Source organism: Cydia fagiglandana, chromosome 25 (assembly GCF_963556715.1).
Source record: "Cydia fagiglandana chromosome 25, ilCydFagi1.1, whole genome shotgun sequence".
In the NCBI taxonomy this organism is placed as follows: Eukaryota; Metazoa; Arthropoda; class Insecta; order Lepidoptera; family Tortricidae; genus Cydia; species Cydia fagiglandana.
Window position 1 is genome coordinate 5,037,184 of NC_085956.1, and position 23,118 is coordinate 5,060,301.

The 23,118-nt window shown below is 37.8% G+C and overlaps 5 protein-coding genes across 7 annotated transcripts in view; 1 reads left to right on the forward strand and 4 right to left on the reverse strand.

The window, feature by feature from the left end:
• Positions 1-23,118, reverse strand: part of LOC134677097 (dihydrofolate reductase) — a 262,050-nt gene that overhangs the window by 100,200 nt on the left and 138,732 nt on the right. The window lies entirely within an intron of this gene.
• LOC134677199 (chorion class high-cysteine HCA protein 12-like) lies at positions 2,373-10,893 on the reverse strand. 3 transcript variants are annotated; one of them, XR_010100008.1, is made up of 4 exons: positions 10,721-10,893; positions 9,163-9,355; positions 8,267-8,359; positions 7,572-7,623 (listed from the first exon to the last, which is right to left on the reverse strand). XR_010100008.1 is itself a non-coding variant. In XM_063535648.1 (2 exons), exons 1-2 carry the CDS (start codon positions 10,769-10,771, stop codon positions 2,399-2,401), a joined length of 300 nt encoding a protein of 99 aa, XP_063391718.1. In that variant the 3' UTR covers positions 2,373-2,398. The 3 variants fall into 3 exon arrangements, 2 of the variants coding, with proteins under 2 accessions (XP_063391718.1, XP_063391717.1); XM_063535648.1 differs by lacking the exons at positions 7,572-7,623; positions 8,267-8,359; positions 9,163-9,355 and adding an exon at positions 2,373-2,647 and having other exon boundaries at positions 10,721-10,771; XM_063535647.1 differs by lacking the exons at positions 7,572-7,623; positions 8,267-8,359; positions 9,163-9,355; positions 10,721-10,893 and adding exons at positions 2,373-2,647; positions 4,085-4,234.
• Positions 15,879-16,746, reverse strand: LOC134676764 (chorion class CB protein PC404-like). The gene is made up of 2 exons (XM_063535148.1): positions 16,630-16,746; positions 15,879-16,262 (listed from the first exon to the last, which is right to left on the reverse strand). Exons 1-2 carry the CDS (start codon positions 16,678-16,680, stop codon positions 15,894-15,896), a joined length of 420 nt encoding a protein of 139 aa, XP_063391218.1. The 5' UTR covers positions 16,681-16,746; the 3' UTR covers positions 15,879-15,893.
• Positions 20,090-20,838, reverse strand: LOC134676958 (chorion class high-cysteine HCB protein 13-like). Its single transcript, XM_063535336.1, has 2 exons — positions 20,770-20,838; positions 20,090-20,397 (listed from the first exon to the last, which is right to left on the reverse strand). The coding sequence occupies exons 1-2, from the start codon at positions 20,815-20,817 to the stop codon at positions 20,098-20,100; spliced, it is 348 nt and encodes a 115-aa protein (XP_063391406.1). The 5' UTR covers positions 20,818-20,838; the 3' UTR covers positions 20,090-20,097.
• Positions 21,076-22,364, forward strand: LOC134676938 (chorion class CA protein ERA.1-like). Its single transcript, XM_063535320.1, has 2 exons — positions 21,076-21,198; positions 22,068-22,364. Exons 1-2 carry the CDS (start codon positions 21,148-21,150, stop codon positions 22,311-22,313), a joined length of 297 nt encoding a protein of 98 aa, XP_063391390.1. The 5' UTR covers positions 21,076-21,147; the 3' UTR covers positions 22,314-22,364.

A 23,118-nucleotide genomic window follows, 5' to 3' on the forward strand; every position in this document is an offset into this window, starting at 1 on the left:
CTGTTTACGTAAAAAGGTCATTAAGCTATTTTAAATGGATGTTTTCAATCGACGTGAACGACTGGCAGCCAAACCTGTTGAACAATATTTTTGTCGTTTATTTAGTATAATTTGGATAAGTATGTATACAAATCTCATCATATGTGAAATATATAATGTTTAAAATACTTGCGTATTTGTTTTTTGTCAACCATACTTCGCTACCAATACAACACGTTGATAACGATCTGTTTAAATTACTAATTTAGAGATTGTAATATTCAACAATGATGACTATTACTTAAAATAAAAGGCTTTAGCGTTTTAGTGGTCACCGCAAAAATTTCAAAATATAAATAACATCATGACATATCGGACGATACGTTACGGCTTCACTCTGCTTCTTGCGGCGTGCTTTGCGGCAGCCATTTTGGCTGCTAAGAAACGGGTAAGAGTTAAGGCCAGGCCACACCGGCTGCGTGTAGACGTGCATGTGAAAGTGCGAATATATTGGACGCACACGTCACGCAAGCGGTGTGTCGTCTCTCATAAGGGAATGTATATTACAACGCGCACGTGCACGTCTCGGTGTGCTGCTTACTGCAAAAAGCAAAATTTCTTTATCTGCATCTCTATTGCTCTTGCAAATTAGCGACGTAGGGGCAAATATACGGACGAAATAAATACCCAAGAGGTGTGAAACAGGGCGCGAAAATTTAGCTTCTACATATTTTTGTGCGAAACGTAGAGCGTATAGCAAGCGACCGTTCTATCACACAGGGCAGTTTTTCAGTTTTGTTATTAAAAAGAACCGGAAGTTAAGCCTACTTTCGGTTCGGAAATAGTAAGTCGATAAAATTATGTTTCAGGTTTACTCTATTGATTTTGAACATATCGAATTGACTTATTACAACCCCAAGTACATAGCGGATATGAAAGTGACCGCGCGTCGATATAACCGTCGAGACCCGACACACTATCTCAGTGCGCACTTTGAGATCTTAGAACCTCTAGGAAAAAATGTCACAGTAAGTACCTACCTATCGCTACATTTTCTCCTATCAAATAGGATACGATTTTAACGAAATATTAATATAAAGGACCATAAGAGCTACCGCTCTACCCCCATGTAAGTAAAGTCAGAAAAAAATAATTGATTGGAAGAAATCATCGAAAATTGCCCATTGGTAACCAATTCAGAACAGTAACTGAATGCTTTTAAGGCGTATTTTAACGTATCGGAAACATTCCCTGACCTTAAACATAAAACAAAATTAAATGAATCATAATATTGTCCTCGGTTACCGCGTTAGTTACTCATAAAATATAACTATTGAAACGGATTATACCGCGTATATAGTATTCATACTATATCTCGACGTTTCGAACCCTTTACAGCAATTGCGGTCAACGGGTGACCGAGGAAAAACTACACAGTGGCCAAAAACTACCCACTTACAAAATAATGAACCATCATGAACCATAAATTGTAAAGCCAGTTATTCATGCAAAATTGGTTCATAAGGCTAGATGAACAATGTGATGGCTCGAAACTCACGGACTGTAGGCATTTGTATTTTACAGGTAAACTGGTACCTCTATGAGTTCCTTAGCAACGAATATCGTCGCAGTTTTGTGGAGGGTCATTATAATCTTTGCGATTTTGTATTCACCGATGCTCTAGGCATCTATGTTAGAGAAAGACTTGACGTTGCTTTAAGAAAATGCCCGTTTCCAAAGGTGAGTGTTTATATTATTATAAATCATTATTAGCACAAATACCCAGTGGGGAGCAAAGTAGGCGCATTTTACAGTACATGTATTTGCGTGATAAATTTATTAACCGTTTACCAGGCTGACAGTTCAAAAATGACAATCCAATGTCAGTCTTACTGACCGCAAATGGAACACATGTTTGAAGTGCCGTATGCGGGAAATATATATCCCTTAGCCTGGTAATGGGTTAACTATACTTAAGTGATAAATTTCCCTCAATTGTTTCAGGCAGTATATCACGTGGAAAATATGTCTGTTCCGAACCTGCCTATTTTATCCACATTCCCCTTTCCAAAGGGTCGTATTTATTCCAATACGACAATTATCCAGCGGGATGGCGTCAGGGAAAAATTATGGAATTTACATGCAGATACACTCATTAAAATGAAATTTCAGTAGATTTGCTTCTAGTACACGTTCGTGTTTCGCCAACTGTTAACCTTTAAGCACTATCATAAATTTACTTCAAAGACTTGAGCATGACTCAAAAATAATTTAAGAAAATCACTTTCCTCTTCATATTGCGAAAAATATTATTATATATCATAAGCATAACCATTTTTGTATAAAGTTACAACAATAAAACTGATCATTTAACATAATATTTTTTATATTACAAATTTCCTGTGTTAAGTTTGTTAAATCACTGACATCCGCATCCGCACTGTCCGGAGATCGACACGGAGCCGCAAGCGGGCACGCAGCCACCGAAGTCAACGGAGCCGAGCACGGGCACGGAGCCGGTCACGCAGGTGTTGCCGCACGCGTCGATGTTGCCGGACACGCCCACCTGTCCGATGCCGGTGCCGCCGTACGAGCCGCAGCTCTGTGAGCTCAGTCCGGACGAACCGTATGAGTACTGGTCACAACCGCATGACTGGCTCAGAACCATCTATGGAAGAACAAATAAAAATAAAACAAATAAAAATATGTCAATGAGTCCTACGGAAATAATCTACGTTTCGGATTTTATCAAACGAAACAAAGTTTTACATTCAACTTGGTACACGGCTGGCTCAAATAAGGTGTTATAGAACTGCAAGAGCCTAGGAGGCTTGGTCAATTTAGTGTAGTGTGTAGTAAACGAAGCAAATCGTTGTATGGAGACCCATGCATTAATTTCTCAGTCGGTAAAAATTTGCTTTGTTATTGTATGAGCCGAAACTAACATAAATATATCCAAAAAAAACCGGCCAAGAGCGAGTCTGACTCACGTTTCTAGGGTTCCGTACATAATTCCGACTCACTCTTGACTGCACATTTCTAATGGGTTTTCCTGCCATCTATATGTAAAGAACTATTTTGTGTATTTTTTCAAAATTTTAGACCTAGTAATTTCGGAGATACATGGGGGGGGGGAATGATCATTTTGTGGCTATTTGTATTTACTTAAATAACTTCGAACCTATGTATTATTAAATTATAAAAATAAAACATGTTCATCTTTGGGTTACTAATTTACATATGTGTACCAAATTTCAACTTAATTGGTCCAGTAGTTTCCGAGAAAATAGGCTGTGACAGACAGACAGACGCACGTGATCCTATAAGGGTTCCGTTTTTTCCTTTTGAGGTACGGAACCCTAAAACACTCCTAAGTTAGGTATTTATACGTAAAAATACAAATCTGTTTATATATTTAACCGAGTCATTCCTCCGTCCAAAATTATTTCACCAAATAAGTTATTGGTATTTCTGCTGGGATATTTTTTTTGATATTTCATATATTGTTGCAATACGTTACATTAATATATCCGGTGAAGAAAGTTTTAACGGAGCATTTTCCCGTAAAAAGATATAAACGATTTAAGACTTTAGCTATTTACTTAAATACTATTATTATTATTCTTTGGAAATTTATACAATACTTTTTATTTATTGATACTTTATCATACTGTAAAGTTTTACTGGCAGAGGAATTACTGCGGGGTCCACTACCTTTATTTCCTACAGTAATTAGTTTGCAAGAAAGTATGGTCGAGTTTGGTACCAAATGAAAGATTACCTGCGGCTTACCACAGATACAATTCCTTCCACAGACCTAGCAGTCGGTTTCCGATCTATTGCCGACTAAGTGCAACAAATTAAATTGATCTACTCGTATCTGTTTGACGAACCGCGAGTTCTCAGTTCGGGGCGAAGTACTAGTATTTTTTTTTAAATTTATTTACTAGTATAAAACAGCCACAATAAGAAACCTTACCTAGAGCTATTTAATAAAATGACAATCAGAATAAAATATGTATAGACCAAACATTATGCGAACGAAATTTGTATTAATAATTCTTAAGGTTTAAATATAAGGTAGGTAATAAGTGGATGTTTTTACCTGGAGCAAGCAGGCCTGGATGAAGATAGCGAGGATTACGAAGCGAGACATTTTATAAAGAATACTTATATTCTTTAAACAAAGAACTTAGAATGATGTCCCTGTATTTTGAAGGCCCATTTATACTGACATCCAATTCGAAATTAAGAAATTAGGTCAGCGATAACGCTGTACTGACTTGCTCTCTTGCTAAATACTAGTATACTTAATAGTCTTGAGTGTCAAAATGTCGTTGCTTAAATATTTGCGATAAAATATATTTTAGTAACATATTTAATTGGTTGCTTAGTGAGGCAAGAAGGATAACATTTTAGTATAAAATAGGGAATATTTAATCTAATTATTCATTCTTAGTTTGCGAACAGACTTAGGACTAGCAAAAATGGTCTTCAAAGTTACCGTCATCTGCGCTTTTGCCTTCTTGGTACAGGTATGTATAATTTTCAAAATAAATCTAATACACGTTGTAAGTATTTAGTAATTTTAAATTTCTAGATTCAAACGAAAGAAGCTTTCTTTGTAAATGTATAACTTCTAGCCGTTTGAGATTATAAAAATATGATGACAAAAATTTGTTTACGTAATTAAGATCTGACGTACCTTCTTGGCTAAGACAACATAATCAAAATGCTTTTCTGAATAGCCAGGGCAACTAAGCTTTTATCAAGGTCACTTAGGAAAAGAAGTGGAAAAAAGTAAAAAAAAATAGTTACCCAAAAGTCTAATTCGCTTACATTATTATCAGAATGAGGTGTAGGTATAATTCTAAATGTACATAATTGTTCATGTTGGTTTTAGAGTATCGCCGGACAGAACTACGGGTGCAGCTGCCAATCGATCAGCATTCCCAGCAGCGGCGGCGCCCTGAACATACAGGCTATCGGGCCCATCGTGCCGTCCGGCATCGCCGTGGCCACGGAGCTCGGCCTGTCCGGCGACCTGGACCTGTCCGGCGCGCTGCCGTACCTGAGCGCGGTGGCGTTCGAGGGCCAGTTCGACACCAGCGGTACGGCGCCGGTGTCGTACGGGTGCGGGGACAGCGTCGCCATCACCCAGCAGATCGGTGGCTCCAGCGGATGCGGATGCAGCAGACTCTATTAAAAAGTCTAAAACCCCAATTTTACAGGATATACTTACTATTTTAAACATTGACATTATAATAAAGTTTATATTGTTTGGAAATCATTTTGTTAATTAATATACCTTGTATACCTTGTATTAATATACCGAGTATTTAGCATTAGCACAAATGTAATGACGCTTTGCTCTGCATTTTTCAAAATCCACTTTACCTAGGTATGCGATATTTTGTTTATGAATACGATTAGGTACAAATAATATGTTTGAATGTGCATAAAAGGCATTGGCTACATAAATTATAAAGATGAGTATATTCCAGAAAAATTTGGAGTTAAATTAATTACTTATTCAGAAAAAACGACGATGAAAAAACTCAAGGTTTTCGAAGGAACTGTTAATGCGCCAAAGAAAATTTTCAAAACTTGAAAAGTTTCCATGAAACGTCATCAACGCATTTTTTTCTTCTCGTTTATAGGCAAACCTTATTACATTTGGTTTTGATTACTGTGACTCTTGAAATAGACGACAATTATGACGTAAATGTTAAATGAAACAGCCGCCAACAGTTAAGAACATGGAGTAATAGATATTATATTACTAATAATCGTTAACTGAACGAGAATGTTCTCATGAAAGTTTCTAGAAATTTTAAAATTTTGAGAATGTTGACTGTCACCGCTCACCGAGTTGCATGACGAGTTGTTTGAATCGTAGCACCAACATTAAAATTGAATCCATTACGCAAATTGCATAATTATTTTTTTACTTTAGGTTTAAATTGTACTTTTTTAATAATTACGAGACACTTTATATCGTCCAGATAATATTTAAATTATGGATTTCACACTACACTGGGTAAGTATTCAATTATATTATTAAAATTAATGCTTTTAAACTGTGTTTTCATGCTCTACTCACTACTGATTTGCAATTTATTGCGTTTCTGGTATGGCGAACTTAAATGTGATCGCGCGCCGTTACACCGTCGGGACCTATGTATTACGACAGTATGCATATACAGACGTATTAGTCCCCATGGGAAATAATGTGTAGGTATAACATTAAATTTGTTACTATTTGTGTAAGAGTGTGCCTCTATCATAAATATCCTTGGTTTGACGCCGGGATGATGTGACACCCCGGGGAAAAGACATCCCGGGGGATTTTTTCTAGAAATAGTAACACAAATTCTATTTCTATGTAAGTATTTTCTTTGTCCAAAATGCGTTAAAGTGACGTTCGGATCAAACTGCACCAGCACTACCTACTTATATAGCGATATGTAATACTCGTATTACAGACATTTAGGAACGAATGGACCAAATACAAAAGCCTGACCAGTAATATATGATCACGCGCGATTTCACTGGAACTATTTTTTTCATACTATACTGATGTACACCCTTCACATGAGAATAACAGCGCCCTCTTGATAATGATCAATTGATCATATGTAATACTGGTCAGGTTTTAATTTGATTGGACTAGAAGTTAAAATCATAACCCTCCCTTTGCGTTGCCGTAGTCGGGTAAAAAGAAGTAGAGTTACACCAAGAAAAGTCTGCAGCGATTTTGATAGCCCACGCAGTGCAAGTGTCAATTACACGTCATAATTTTATTATTATTTATCGTATGGCATTCTTTACATGTCACTGCAGTATAAAAATTAAAATTTAAAACTAGAATTTTTAAAATAATCCACGGCTTTCCCAGTCAGGATCTTGAGCTCTTCAATGTTGCCACCGAATTTATTGAAGTTTGACGTTTAAAATGACACTTGCACTGCGTGGGCTATTAAAATCGCTGCATACTTTTTTCGGTCTGACTCTAAACATGGGTGGGTAATGAGGCTCTGCATTTATCCCTCAAGGTGACGTTTGGATGTCAACTGGAAATACACTTCTGATGCGGTGTTTGTCATTTATATGACTTTAATTGTTTTCGGTGTACCGGCTAGGTATAAAGGAAAAAATAATGATTAGCATTAAAACCAAAGACCTGTTCAATGAATATTCATATTTATTATCTCAACCTGAATCACACTTACACACGCACTGTCCGTTAATAGTGACACTACCACAAGTCGGTGAACATCCGCTGAATCCCACGGAACCGCGCACGGGCACGGCGCCCTCCACACAGGTAGTGCCGCACGCGTCGATCTCGCCGGACACGCCCGTCTGTCCGGTGCCGGTGCCGTCGTACGATCCGGACCCACTGTTCAAGCCGATACTAGGCTTACTCAGGCTGGCTCTTGGCTTATTGGCAGTCAGTAATGTGCTGGAACTCAGAGTCAAGCCAGTATTTTGGCTGATACTCGTACTTGCTCTAGGCGCGCTTAAGCTTTGTGTGATAGGTACGCTCTGGCTGAGCCTGGCATTTTGGCAGCCACAAGGTGCACTGGGTGAAGTCTTGCTGATGGTGGAACTCTGGCTGATAATAGGCGTGGTGGGTGCAGACTGTCAAAAGAAAATAGAAATATAAACGAATAGTTTTGATTTATGCATAAGCATTCATAATAGGATATTTTCCTACTGGTCAAATCAGTTACTTTTTTAGAACTGTCAAAACGATTTGCTAATATGAAATTTATATGAAACATTACATCGCGACATCACGGTTAACTCGCCTACTTTTTATATTTCTATCCGATTTATTAAATAGAACTTGTCTTTAAAAATAACCTCTATCTATATTTTTCTAATAATTATCTGGTCCTTTATTTCATGCATGGTGTAAAATAAATTATTTTAAATACAGTATAATACCCTATTTTAAGGTGAGAGAAGCTGAGAATAATCATTATCCTTGGCGGTCCACAGGGCCGTCTTAAACTATGCTGGATCCCCTGGGCACAAAAGAATTTGGGGCCCTTTTGGAAAGTAAAGAAAGCTAATTATTTAAAGTAAAAGTTAAGAAAGTTAATTAAACGTTTTTCTGCTATGCACTTCTATTTATTATGGGTAATCAAATATCGGGGCCCCCTGGGGATGGGGGCCCTGGGCACGGGCCCGTGTGCCCTTATGGTAAAGACGGTATTGACAGTTCCTTTCCATTGAGGCAGAGATGAAGGAGAGGTAGTGTAAATAGAAGGTGTTATACCTGCTGTACCGCTGCGACTGCGCCTATGCCGCTGCCTGACGGGATATACGTGGACGCAGAAGGTAATAATGTCTGCTCAAACTGGCAGTCTGTCTGTCGACAAATTTCACAATTTAGAATTATAATTAGAACATAATAAAGGATCGTTAAAATACGCTGCGTCAAAATATCAAGAAGTGATTACGTAGCGTTCTCAAGACGATCACACCGGTGGTTAAAAACGTGACGCATGAGTCACGTCATGTCAGCGTAGGTTACGAAGCGTCAGCGTAATTTGAGCGGCGTTGTTGCCATTATACAAGAATTATAGCTTTTGAGATATTTCTTATGTATATGAGGCATGAGAGATAATGAGCATTAAACGAGATTTACCTACAGGCTACAGGTTTTAAGATATTTCTTACGGGTTATCAGCCACAATGCTAGGCCAAAACGATCAAACACGAACGGACGGACAAAAAATCTAGTACTTGTAAAACAAAACTTTACAACTTTTAAAAAGACAAAATTAGAATCTAAAGGTTTAGGTCAGATGGGGTAAGACAAAGAAAGACTCAAGAGTAACACGTAGGGAATCCTCATACTATTTCTCTTGCCCCGAATAAAACAAACTATGTTTATCTTACTCCATGACTTACATATATATAAACTGCCTATGCTCTAGAACCAATTCAACTGAATGAGTAATATAAGTAATGATAAATTGATAACCTCCTAAGTCCCTCCGTACAATTTTTGTACATATTCCAAAATCTATTTTGAACTTGTATTGTGTAAATAAGGGTTCCAATTTCAAAAACAAAACAAATGTTTCTGGGTCTCAGAAGGATAACATAACACAATTAATAAATCTCTGTATGTTTCAAATTGACAATAGATATTACTAAAGAGCTCACCGCAACCGCACTGTCCGGTGATAGACACGGAGCCGGACGCGGGCGCGCAGCCACCGAAGTCAACGGAGCCGAGCACGGGCACGGAGCCGACGACGACGGTCTGGCCACTCGCGTCTATGTTGCCGGACACGCCCACCTGTCCGGTGCCGGTGCCGCCGTACGTGTTGCATCCGCACGATTGACTCAAGGCAGTCTGTAGAAAAATGTTATGACGTCTAGCCAATATTTATACCAATATTTGACAGAAAACACCAATTGAAACAATGTACCTATGGAAATAGGTCACGTGCGTTTTCGTACTTAGCTTCTGTCATCCCGATATTCCCGATACGATTATTCTATTCGTTTGGCGTTTGTCGATGTAAAGTGTCGTTCTATGGAACTTGCTAACTATGTAAAGCAAACCGCCATATTGAAATTGTCTCTGAATGATGAATTGACTAATGACTTTTGTTTACATAGTTAACAAGTTCCATAGAATGACACTTGTACGATTAGCTATAATTTTTTAAACCTGTTTTTTATTAACAGTATATATAGCTGAGCTGAAGCTAAAACCATATCACAACATCATTTAAGTGTTATAATATGATAGAGTCTGGCTACTGAAATTTTACACAAATGTTTGGCGGGAAATTCAAAAAATCTTGGGCTGGTCACACTTTGTGTAGTAGGAATTATAGTTTTGATACTAGACAATATTATTGATTTTCTGTGCACAAGTAAGGTACCTAAGCAAATAAGTTAAATAAACGTTTACGTGCACTCAAAGTCAGCTCACATAATTTGTACCACTATTTAAAGTACAGTCAACGACAAACACATATGTTTACGTTCCAATATTTAGATTTTATGGATATTTTTTAGAACTTTTAGTTTATCCGTTTCTTTATACACTTATACTGTTTATGAGATTCAGGCATTAATAAATTCACGTACTTAATCAAAGTAATAGACAAATGTTAGAACTAGTACTTAAAGTATCAAAATATTTATAGAGCACCAACCTTCTAATTTGTTTACATTTGGTTAGGACTTGTAAACATTGCAGTTTTTCGTTATACAAAGCTACACGTCGACATCGCACATTGTCGTAATTATTTACGAGCTTAAATAATAGTTTGCAAACCTCACTCAGTATAGAAATTATTAATATTATTTAAAATAAACCCCTTATAAACCGCAAACAATTTGAATGAATGACATAAATTGACAACTGACTTTTAGCTTTTTTTTTAAATCATAGACAATTGGTGATACAACAACGAAATATCTGTCAACAATTTTTGGCTAGCCAGACTCTAGTAGTGATGGTCTAGGTACTTTAATTTGCATATATATGAACATACAGTCAGCAGCAGAAGTTGCTAAGCGGGCGAGGTGTTCAAAATTACCTTGAGACGCTCTTATTTTCTTAACAATAAAGTCGCGTCAAGATCATTTTGAACACCTGGCCCGCTTAGCAACTTCTGCTGCTGACTGTACCTACCACAATAACAATTTTAAAATACGAATCATATTTCGAATTTCGGAGCATATTTTGGAGCAATGTACTCACCTGAATCAGGCAAGCCTGAAAGCACAAAATTAAGATCGCGAACTGAAACATTATAATATTTGTACTATATTATCTTAATAGGATTACACTACCGAAAAATATTAAGAATGATTAGAGTAAATTTTGGAAACTCTTTTATACTAACACAGTTATGAAAATAGGTCTCCGATATCACACAAATATGCTTTGAAGTAATTACTTAAATGGTGGTTAATGTCAACATGGTGTTACTTCATTGAATGGTTGCGTTAAAAAACCACTATACAGTATATATTGGTTTTATTCTTAAATGATGCAACAGTCGAAAGTGGAGTAATAACCTCTAGCCGCCCAGAGACCTATAAAAGTCTCCTGTTCCATTCTAATTTGAACTTTGTATTGACAAAATAAAATTTCATTTTGCTTGGCAAGGTTGACGTATGAGGATAAAATACGACGGTCCTGGCTCTGTACACAACATGCCAATCGCTAACGCTACGTAGCGAACGAAACGCAACGGTCACTGTCACACTCGTATCATATAGAAGAGAGAGAGAGAGAGAGAGAGAGATAGAGAGACACGAAGCTATTCGATGGCGATCGACACATTAGCTAGGCCGCCTGGCTCTATATACACTAGAGTCATATATCAAATCCGCTGCAGACTTTTCTTGGTCTGACTCTACCATCAAGTGGGTTAACTGCGGACGGGAACAACATAAAAAAAATATTCCCCAATTAAGTATATATTATGCACATGGGCCTCACTTTAGCATTAGAAATAGACTACGCGATCTTGACGTGTCTTTTAATTGAAAAACGCTTTTTAATAAGTAAACGCTTTTTAGTAACTATTACTTACAAAAGCAAAATAATGTAAATAATCGTATATGATTCATAATTGTTACATATTTGCCGTGACATTTTTCAAAAATGTTTTTCAATAAAAAGACATGTCAAGATTGTTTACCTTTTTTAACTATAGTGATACTGTATACACGTGTTCATATAATACTTAAATATTATTAGCCATAACCTACATTAATACAGGTTTTTTGCTGCTACCCAGAAAAATATCAGGTTTTGCAATACCTAGTAATAGGTATTGCAAATTGCAATAGTTTAGTAAAATAAGATATCATTAATTTCCAATCGTAAGAGTTGTAACTTCAGTCAAATAGGTAAGATTCCATACCCATTTTACATAGATTTTAGGTACAGGTTTTAAAATGATTTATTAAAAAAGAAGATGTAAAGCTGTTTATATAAATTTATTTACGCATATGTGATGCATCAGTTAATATGATATGTCAGTTCTTTCGAATTCACCAAAAAATCATTCCGATACCGCTGTTAAAAATTTGCTGTTGAAACAAACTTGCATTGCAATCTAACGTCCAAACTTCAATTACTGGACACTCGTTAAGCTTTGCATCCGCATCCGCACTGTCCGGAGATGGCCACGGAGCCGGACGCGGCGACCTTGCCACCGAAGTCAACTGCGCCGAGCACGGGCACGGAGCCGACGACGGCGGTCTGGCCGCTCGCGCCGATGTCGCCGGACACGCCGACCTTCCCGGTGCCTGAGCCGCCGTACGACGCGGACGAATAGCCAGACCCGCTGGATACAATCTTGCTAACCCCGGATTGGCCGTAGGAAATCTGGCTGCCGCATTGCTGGCTAAGCACAGTCTGTTGGAATAAATAATTTCGTTATGAATCTTATAAAATGCAATCGTTACATCTAATATCGTCTGTATCTGTACACATTCGTCAAGAGACCACAGAGAAAGTCGAGAACAAATTCAATCCCATCCTCTGTCACTCCCTTCTCAACTCGTCTCATCGCCTTGTTCCTTGGGTAGGTTAATCGCAAACTATATGGATGTGTACAGCCGGCATAAAAACGTTGTCTAAACATTTCTTTCAATTTGTTTTCTTATTTTACTGCCAGCGCGATATAGGAAGTGCCAGCGCCATCTGTTAGAATATTGTGGCACCACGTTGACAGTGACACAGGAGGTGCCAACTGAAGTAAATTAGGGCAAGAAGCGTTATTCCTTACCTGGATCAGAAACGCCTGCGCACACAGAGCGAGAACAACAAGGCGACTCATCTTGGACTACAGCTATCGACAAAAGAAATGTCTATGATGAAATATAATTTAACCTCCGCTTTTATAGTAAAAGTTGTGTTGAAAATGTGGAAATGGGTCACGATAATACGAAAATTCTTTCATCACTCCTTTCATAACCACTTTTTACAAAAATAATCGAGTTAATGTCGATCACGTTCGAGTATAGCATTTCCTAATGAGAATTTTTAGCAATATTTTCGAGCCTATCAGTGTCTATGCAAGAACCAGAAATCCTATGTTATAAATTCTAGGTGCTAGCAAATATGATTTTCACTTTGCCTACTTCGTGAAAGTCAAAGTCGCACTTATCTATTTATATAGCTCAGGTGGGTATCTAGATTTTTGTATTTATCATTTGCTTTTTAATAAATATATAAAATTGGGTTAAAAATATATCATTTTAATGATTTTGTTTTAGTTTTATATCCAGCTTTACGATTTTATAAAAGTTATTATTAACTCGATTGTAGATCACTTAGACAACACTATCCTTTCAGCTCAGTCTCTAGAAATATTCCACTTGTATTATTCACGTAGAGGTACTTATAAATAGGTACCTATGACTTTTTCAACACATTTTATGGATTTTCCTGTTATTTAGTAAATACATTCATCTTTGCCATGATGAGAAACGTCATCAAAAATTACTACCTACCACTTGTACAAAAAATATCATATTTAATCATAATATTTGTAACCGGGTCTATCGCGAATTTATTTTGGTACCTTTATTTCCGACATTTCGATAGATTTCACTGGTCGTGGTCGCGGCTAATTAAAGTCCCAGCAAAATGTGCAAACAGAGATTTGTGTAAGTACCCGACGAAATGTCTAAGAAAAGTTTGGGATAGACACCACAATTGCGAACCACCACATAAATATATGTAACTATTAACACTTTTGAATTATTCACGGTTAGTTTCACTAGACTTACCTATATCGATCGGGATAACGCTACGTCTTACGTAAGCGAACAACGCGCGAACGCGGCGCGGCGCCTGACATTCGCGTGCAAATCGCGCCGCACCGCGTTCGCAACGAGATCGCTTACGTAGGACACTTCTATGGGCATCAAAGGATTGATTTCGCCGCGCCGCGCCGCGCCGCGTTCGCGCGTTGTTCGCCTACGTAAGACGTAGCGTAAGAACCGTGATTACCTCTTGTATTGTTTTCGAGCTCCCGATATTTCGACACAGTTAGTGCAGCCGACGCGCGACGTCAAATATCGAGAGCTCGAAAACAACACAAAAGGTAATCACGGTTCATAACCCGGTCGGTTTACTTACTTACTTACTTGCTTGGTTGGCGCGGTGACCCAAAATGAGTCTTGGCCTCCAACACAAGAGCACGCCAGTTTGAGCGGTCAAGAGCGGTATCCCGCCAGCTTTCGCCGACGCCGAGCTCACGGAGATCTGCCTTAACTCTATCTGCCCAACGGTATTTAGGACGACCAACCGGACGGTGCCCAATTGGTCGACTCAAGTAGGCCCTTTTGGCTGCCAGTCTATGTTAATTATTGTCAATAGTCCGAAAAGCAACACTAACAACTCACAACATCCGCGCTCACATCCGAACATCCCTTGGCTTTAACTTCGGAAAGAAGGTAAAAAATCATGTTCGCGAAATTACGAAAGAGAGGTGATCATTGATGAATAATTTTCCAAAATAGGTAATAGTAGGGTAATTCGTCTATTACTGGCCACTGTTTAGTAATTGGACACCCTAAACTAAAAATGAATTCTTTTCACCTATAAACAGAATTAATTTTTGTATAAGGTGGATAGTTATTGAAGGGTGGCCAGAATTATATCAGAATTTATTTTAGTATATACTAAAATAAATTCTGATATAGGTAATTAAAATTCATTTTTAGTTTAGGGTGGCCAGTTATTTAGGCGCACACGCAGCAGTGCACGTGTTGTTTACATAAACGTCATAATTTCATAGAAGTTTGACGTTTCAAATAATATCAGCATTGCGTGTGCTGTCAAAATCTCTGCAGTCTTAACTTGGTCTAAATCTACCTATGTTACTATGCTGCACAACTCGCTGTCTCCCGGGCGCTCATTCTCACAGCCTAAAGAATGACTCACGCTAGACCGGGCCGTGCCCGGGCCGAGGCTTCCGACACTTTGTTTTCTATGATGGGTGATCGATGATCTTACGACATTATGATGCGTAGACTGACTTTGACTTTGTAATGCTTTCTATAAAAACAAAGTATGAAATCCTTTGGCCCGGACCCGGACCGTTCTAACGCGAATAAATTTTTTAATACAATCCAACACAAGAGCCAAATTTCTGGTTGCGACTTTCATCAGCACAAAGGCCTACTGGGAGTTTGGGGTGGCCTAAAAATACTTTGACAAAAAAATTAAGAATAGGTACCTACCTACCTATTTATTATTATTTTTTTTATAAATCATCTTTCAAATCATTCCCCTTTGGATTTGATACAAAAATTAATAAAAGTGACATTATCGGTCAAAAGATAATTACCTACACTGTCGTGTCGGTTGTAGATAAGAGCGATTTCGAATTGCATCCTTATCGCAGTAATGCTTCATTAGTGACCCACAGTAAGTTACCTTAAGGGGCCCACTGAATAACAGTACGCCGGACATCAGTCTGTCAGTTGTTCGGAACTGTCACCTTTTGCGATTAACTGACAGCCTGATATCGTCCGGCGAACTGGTCTGTGGGCCCCTTTGTGAAAACGGCACAAAAATTTAAGCTTCACCAGTGGGGTCACACTGTTCCTCGGGTATTCTCGGCTCCGTTCGGCTCTGCCGGCCTAGCCAAGGTGACAATCGCTATCGCTTCGATAACGAAACGCTTTGTGTCTCTCTATCACTCTTTCATATTAGTGCGACAGTGACAGTTGCGTTTCGATCGTTACGAAGCGTAAGCGATTAGCATGTTGGCTACGCGGCCAGGATTGCTACGAGCTCGGAGGCTACGAGCAATTATTAACGCGCGCCTGTGGCCGCGTCATTTTCAATAAAAGATACTTAAAAACCTTTGCCAAATAAATCTTTATTAAAAAACTATTTAAATTCAGCGGTATCTGCATCCACACTGGGCAAGGTTAGCCAGAGTCAAGCCATTCTTCGAGGCCGCATTGCTACCGCTTGGGTTTCCATTCTCCTGGACGATCACGATGTTGCCGTCTCCACATCCGTAAGCAACAGTTCCGCTGCCAGAGGTTCCCAGGGTGCCTTCTAAAGCGACAGCGCTCAGGAAAGGCATGGAGCCAGTCACGTCCAGGGAACCTTCCATGGACAGTTCGGAGAGGAGAGACAGTCCGTTGCTGGAGAGAGGTCCGGAGCAGGTGACGGTCACGGGCCCGCCGGTGGAGTAGGTGGCGGTTTTGGAGAAACCGTCATATTCTCCACAGGAGCATCCACATCTTTGGGCGGACATGGACTAGAATGGAGAAAGATTGTTAGTTAGAGCAACATTTAGTATGAGCTCCGAAAGGAATGCTAGAAAGCGAAATGAACTCCCGCAGGTCGGCCAATGCAATGCAACATCCTACCGCCCCCTGGACTGTAGGGTTTTGTGTATTTTCAACACGGAATTTTCACAATATTTTTATGCTATTCGACTATATTGTCAATACTGTAATAAGGCAATTCGAATGGTTATGGCCTCAAGAGACTATATTTATGAAAATCAAATTGCATTTAAAAAATCAAAACGTTTACAAAAATGTTTTCAATGGTATTGCGGATTAGGTAATTATACATATTTTGATAAGAAAATTGTTACAAAGTAATATTTTAATAATTACCTGCAATAAAGCAGCTTGAAGGCACAGAACGAGACCGATTTTTCCGAGCATTTTAAATTAATTTCAGCTACAACTAAAAGCTGACTAATATTTAAATATTTACACCCATTTATATGTAGTTTGAGTTGCTCAAATATTATCGCAATATAATTACAAATGCGACTGAGGCAAGCGAACGCGATAATATTTTCCAAACGGTATTTGTTTCGTCATGTTATAAAGTGTTCAAAATAAATAGGTATAATACAATTATAGACATTATTTATTTGCTAATGGTTGACTGAATAACATGGGTATGATGAGTAGGTACTTAATACATATTTAATTTGGCAAGTACGCTTAACTAAGTGGTTTTAACTTAACTATTGTTTACACAACTATGGTCGGAATTTTCGTGCCTAGAAAATATGCTTTATATTTTTGAGATCATTTTAGAGCAGAGAGTAAAGAGAGTGTAATTTAGAAAGAGAATAAAAGAGAAAGATTTAATTTCCAGATTACGTAACAATTAGTTTTATAACAGTTTTAGAATCAGTATTTCGACATAAAGTCAAATTGCAAAATATTTTATATAAAATATAAAAATTAAGTACATTTACTAGCTGGGTAGGTACATCATGTACATGCATAAAATTGTACAGTCAGCAGCAGAAGTTGCTAAGCGGGCGAGGTGTTCAAAATTACCTTGACACGCTCTTATTCTCTTAACAAAGTCGCATCAAGATTATTTTGAACACCATGCCCGCTTAGAAATTTCTGCTGCTGACTGTATGTCGCATTGTTTATATGACGATAAGCATAAGTTCAGGTAACCGTTTCAGCAGAATGTTAATAGGTATAAATGTAAGCAGAAATACTTAATTATGCTTAATTTGTTTACTTAGTGAACTATAGCAGGGTAAAATAACCAATCCGGAGGAATTTTTTGTACCTGCATGACATGACCCACTGGTAATTGCTGAATTCAAATTTTTATACAAAAATTTGTCAGGCATCAAAGTAACATATTAATATACTCTTCCTCGCGCTATCCTGGCATTTTCCCACGGCTCATGGGAGCCTGGGTCCGCTTGACAACTAATCCCAAGAACTGACGTAGGTACCTACTAGTTTTTATGAAAGCGACGGCCATCTGACCTTCCAACCCATAGGGGAAACCAGGCCTTATTGGGATTAGTTTGGTTTCCTCACGATGTTTTCCTTCACCGAAAAGCGACTGGTAAATATCAAATGATTTCGTACATACGTTCCGAAAAACTCATTGGTACGAGCCGGGGTTTGAACCCGCGACCTCCGGATTGCAAGTCGCACGCTCTTACCGATAGGTCACCAGCTCTTCTACAACACAAACAAACACAATACAAACTACTTCTACAAAGTAACATATTAACACCTAAAAATAAAAATAAAAATTTTTTTTAACAAAATTATTTTACCGAAAAAACTTTTTCGCCTAAATTAACCTTAACAGAACTAGCTTAAATATTTGTACCTAATTATGACGTTGACAATATAATCAAGGTTAAAACTGATAATGTTATGTATTTCATTATGTCAAGTTCATTACAACTCTACTTATCTCTCGTACGTGTCTAACGTGGGTTTGCATTTCACTCACATCGAAAAAGACTGACTTACTAAAGTAAGACTGATTAAAGTAAATGCTAGCAATGCGTACTGATTATACCTACTATGTATAAGCCAGATAGTCTTTTGCAAATACCTACACTGGGGGCCCGATCCGGATTATGAAATAGACATCTATTAGACATCTTTTAGACATCACCAAGATATGATAACGATATGTTTAAGATCTAACCTGTCAAATTTGACATTTGCGCGATTCTGGAGATACTGTTGAACGATTTCCACAAGATATGACTTAGAGATCTAATTCATATCTAATAGATATCTTACTCTATCTAACTTAAAAGTGACATTGGTTCCCCGAATTGCACTGCAAAAGAGAACTAGTTGATATCTAAACTATAACGTATCTAGTACGTGTCGTCTCTTGTGAATATCTTGAAGTTCGAATACGGCAGTGGATTTCTGCACTAATATTGATATTTTTCACGTGTTAATCAAAACTAGCTAGTCTAATAACGTCAAAACGGACGTTTTGTTTGACACTGACATATCTGATGCATATCGCATCGAGACGTAATATTTGACGTATCTTAAAGCTCGAATTGGGCTGCAGGGCTATAACCGCGAAAATAGAAGTTCGCAAATTGCGGGCATTTTTCTCTGTCACTCTAATTACGCCTTCACTGGAGTAAAAGAGAAAGATCCCCGCACGAATTTCGGTTTTCGCGGTAACCCCTCAGGTATATTCGCAACGGTAGGCTCCAACCAAAATCTTAAGAGGTCAAAGTTGTCCCGATAGAAAAAAATCAAGAAGACAAATTTTAATTTGTTTTCAGTTACATTGGCCACCGACCAAAATCTGGCCACCACAAACTAAAAATGAATTCTAGGTATTCACCTACAAATGGAACTTAATTTAATATAAGGTTTCAATAACTGAACTACCTTATACTAAAATTTTCTGTTTATAGGTGAATTAATTCATTTTTAGTTTAAGGTGGCCAACTTACCAGTTACTGGCGAACTGGTTGCCAGTTACTGGCGAATTGCCTGACTCGTTACCTTACATATCATAGCAGTATAATTATTTTTTTCAGTGTTTCGTCTTCTTCTTTATGATATCCTCCAAGGTCTGACATACTTATTACCGCTATCGATAAAGTATAAAGCCTGCCGCGTCTGTCTGTCTGTATGGCCGCAATCGCAATAAACTCAAAAACTACATAACGGATTTTCATGCGGTTTTGCGGGTTCAACTATCAAAAGAATTATTCTTGAGGAAGGTTTAGGTGTAACATTTGCTAAGGTTCTATCAGTGCGAAGCAGGGGTGGGTTCGCTGGTGCAATAATAAAATTTAATTTATTTTTAATGTAGGCTTTGATGAAGCAAAGTAATCTTTGTTTTATAGTAACAATAACATTTTATTTTATACTGTTAATGACTGGCGTAAACTGATACTTGCTGGCGCGTGCTTAATGGATAATACTATGTTTTATTATGCGTTTATTTTTGACACGATCACGTTCTGTAGGTGACCTTCTGATGGCAACTGAATTGAAACTGATTAAATGGCATTTTCACTTACTTTATGGCACCTTACTTATCGTCAATTGGATGGCGATACTTTTTGGAATTTTACTAATTTAACACATATGAAATATAAGGATCAAAGTCAGTCATTCATCATTTGTGTCGAAAGATGGCAGTAAATGTGTTGAAGACTACATAATTTATTTTGACAATATTCTTCTAGTCTAAATTATTTTTGGTATAGGCGCTAATGAACAAATACATTACAATCCTTGCAGACGGGAGAGAAAACAACATCAGTGGCTATAATTTCATTTTTTATTTCAATATAAGCAGTAGAGACGTTTTTAGCGTCTGCCGCATCCGCAGCCGCTGGAGCCGCCGATCTGCTGCGTGATGGCGACGCTGTCCCCGCAGCCGTACGACACTGGAGCCGTACCGCTGGTGTCGAACTGACCCTCGAACGCCACCGCGCTCAGGTACGGCAGCGCGCCGGACAGGTCCAGGTCGCCGGACAGGCCCAGCTCCGTGGCCACGGCGATGCCGGACGGCACGATGGGCCCGATAGCCTGTATGTTCAGGGCGCCGCCGCTGCTGGGAATGCTGATCGATTGGCAGCTGCACCCGCAGTTCTGTCCGGCGATACTCTAAAACCAACATGAGCAATTATGTACAACATTTGGAATTATACCTACACCTCATTCTGATCATAATGTAAGCGAATTAGACTTTTGGGAAAACTAGTTTTTTTACTTTTTTACACTTACTTTCCTGAGTGACCTTGACAAAAGCTTAGTTGCCCTGACTATTCGGAAAAGAATTTTGATTATATCGTCTTAGCCAAGAAGGTACGTCCGATCTTAATTACGTAAACAAATTTTTGCCATCATATTTTTATAATCTTAAACGGCTAGAAGTTATATCTTTACAAAGAAAGCTCTTTCGTTAGAATCCAGAAATATAAAATTACTAAATTTAAATCAAAACTGGATTAGATTTATTTTGAAACTTATACATACCTGTACCAAGAAGGCAAAAGCGCAGATAACGGTAACTTTGAAAACCATTTTTGCTACTCCTAAGTCTGTTCGCAAACTAAGAATGAATAATTGGTTTAAATATTCCCTATTTTATACTAAAATGTTATCCTTCTTGCCTCACTAAGCAAACAATTAAATATGTTACTAAATTATATTTTATCGCAAATATTTATGCAACGTTATTTTGACACTCAAGACTATTAAGTATACTAGTATTTAGTAAGAGAGCAAGTCAGTACAGCGTTATCGCTGACCTAATTTCTTCATTTTGAATTCAGTGTCAGTATATATGGGCCTTCAAAATACAGGGACATCATTCTAAGTTCTTTGTTAAAGAATATTAGTATTCTTTATAAAATGTCTCGCTTCGTAGTCCTCGCTATCTTCATCCAGGCCTGCCTGCTCCAGGTAAACACATATATTAATTTAAATTATTTAAATTACCTTATATTTAAACCTTAAGAATTATTAATACAAATTTCGTTCGCATTATATTTTATTCTGATTATCATTGTTTTAAATATCCCTAGGTAAGGTTTCTTTGTGGTTGTTAAATATACTAGTAAATAAATCAATAAAAAATAAAATAGGTACTAGTACTTCTCGCGGTTCGTCAAAAAGGTAGATCAATTTAATTAGTTGCACTTAGGTACTTAGTCGGCAATACTCGTAGATCGGAAACCGACTGCTAGGTCTTTGGAACTGTATCTGTGGTAAGCCGTAATCTTTCATTTGATACCAAACTCGATCATACTTTCTTGCAAACAGGATGACCAGAAAAGTAAGACCCTTCACAAATAGCTTGGCCTCCTAGGCTCTTGTAGCCCCTTAATCGAGCCTACTCATAATATTATGAATAAAATATTAAACCCTCAAATATACGTGAACCCAATTTCATTTCAATTAGAACAAATTCACTAAAGTTATTGCGTAACAAACTATCATCTGATAGCTCAGCTAAATACATCCAAATGCCAGGACATACCCCTAGCCAGACGTGTACCAAGTTTTTTTTTCTCTTTATTAAATTTTTAGAGCTTGTCACCGAGGTGAACATGTCGCTCCATAAAAAGCCACAAATTAATATATTCTTACAACTAACTTATTCTACATACTAAAGCCTTTCGTACAAGCTGGACGTGTACCAAGTTGAATGTTAAGAACTTCGTTTCGTTTCGCTCGCTCGTTGAATAAAATCCGAAACGTAGATTATTTCCGTAGGATCATTGTCATACATATTTTTAATTTTTATATGTTTTAATTTTGTTTTTACATAGATGGTTCTGAGCCAGTCATGCGGTGGTAACCAGTACTCATACTCGTCCGGATTGAGCTCTCAGAGCTGCGGCTCGTACGGCGGCACCGGCGCCGGACAGGTGGGCGTGTCCGGCAACATCGACGCGTGCGGCAACACCTGCGTGACCGGCTCCGTGCCCGTGCTCGGCTCCGTTGACTTCGGTGGATGCGTGCCCGCGTCCGGCTCCGTGTCCATCTCCGGACAATGCGGATGTGGATGCCAATGATTTGCTAATTTCGCTCAATAAATATAAATAAAAGAAAGATTAGTTAAATATGATTTTTATTAAGGTTTCGCCTTAAAGGTATAATTTCGTCGGTCTACGTCGCAAACCTCGTAACTGCAATTTAAGGGAATTAGTAATTGTTACCTTGGACAACAATACTTATAGTCGCAAATATCGTAACTCCCCCGGAGGAGTTACGAGGTTTGCGACTTAGGCCTACTTATTAAGTAACTACCTATACGTTTTAATTTTATTTCAATTCAAACAAAATTACCTTCTTATATTCGTAAATTATTTAAAGTAAAATAATATTGTATAGATTTTATTGGCACCAACTATTTATTATTTAATTTTATTAATACACAGTATAGCTTAACTCGAAACATCAGATCCCTGCCAAACTGTATTTAAAGTTTGCATCTAGGTACTACTTATATATTATGCAATAATCTTTTGGCCTATTTTATTAATCAAATGTATTATTTACTCCGATGGGTACTTATTAGTTAATTCGGAAAATAATGTAGGTAGTCTACATTCAGTTATGAAGGGGGAGGGGACGTTTACTATTTACATCTTAGATTTTGGATATTTTTGCCCTTCCCACCCTTCAAATCATACGTTATATTTTCCGAAATGCGAGAATTAGTAAAAATATCTTTTTAATCATGCATATCTGTGCATCTTACTCAGACTTTGATGGCCTTATCTTGTCGTAATAATTTGTTTAAATCTTTAAAAAAAACTATGAATGTTTGTTTTATTATAATTTTTTTATGGATATACGTATTTAAGCTCTTACAGC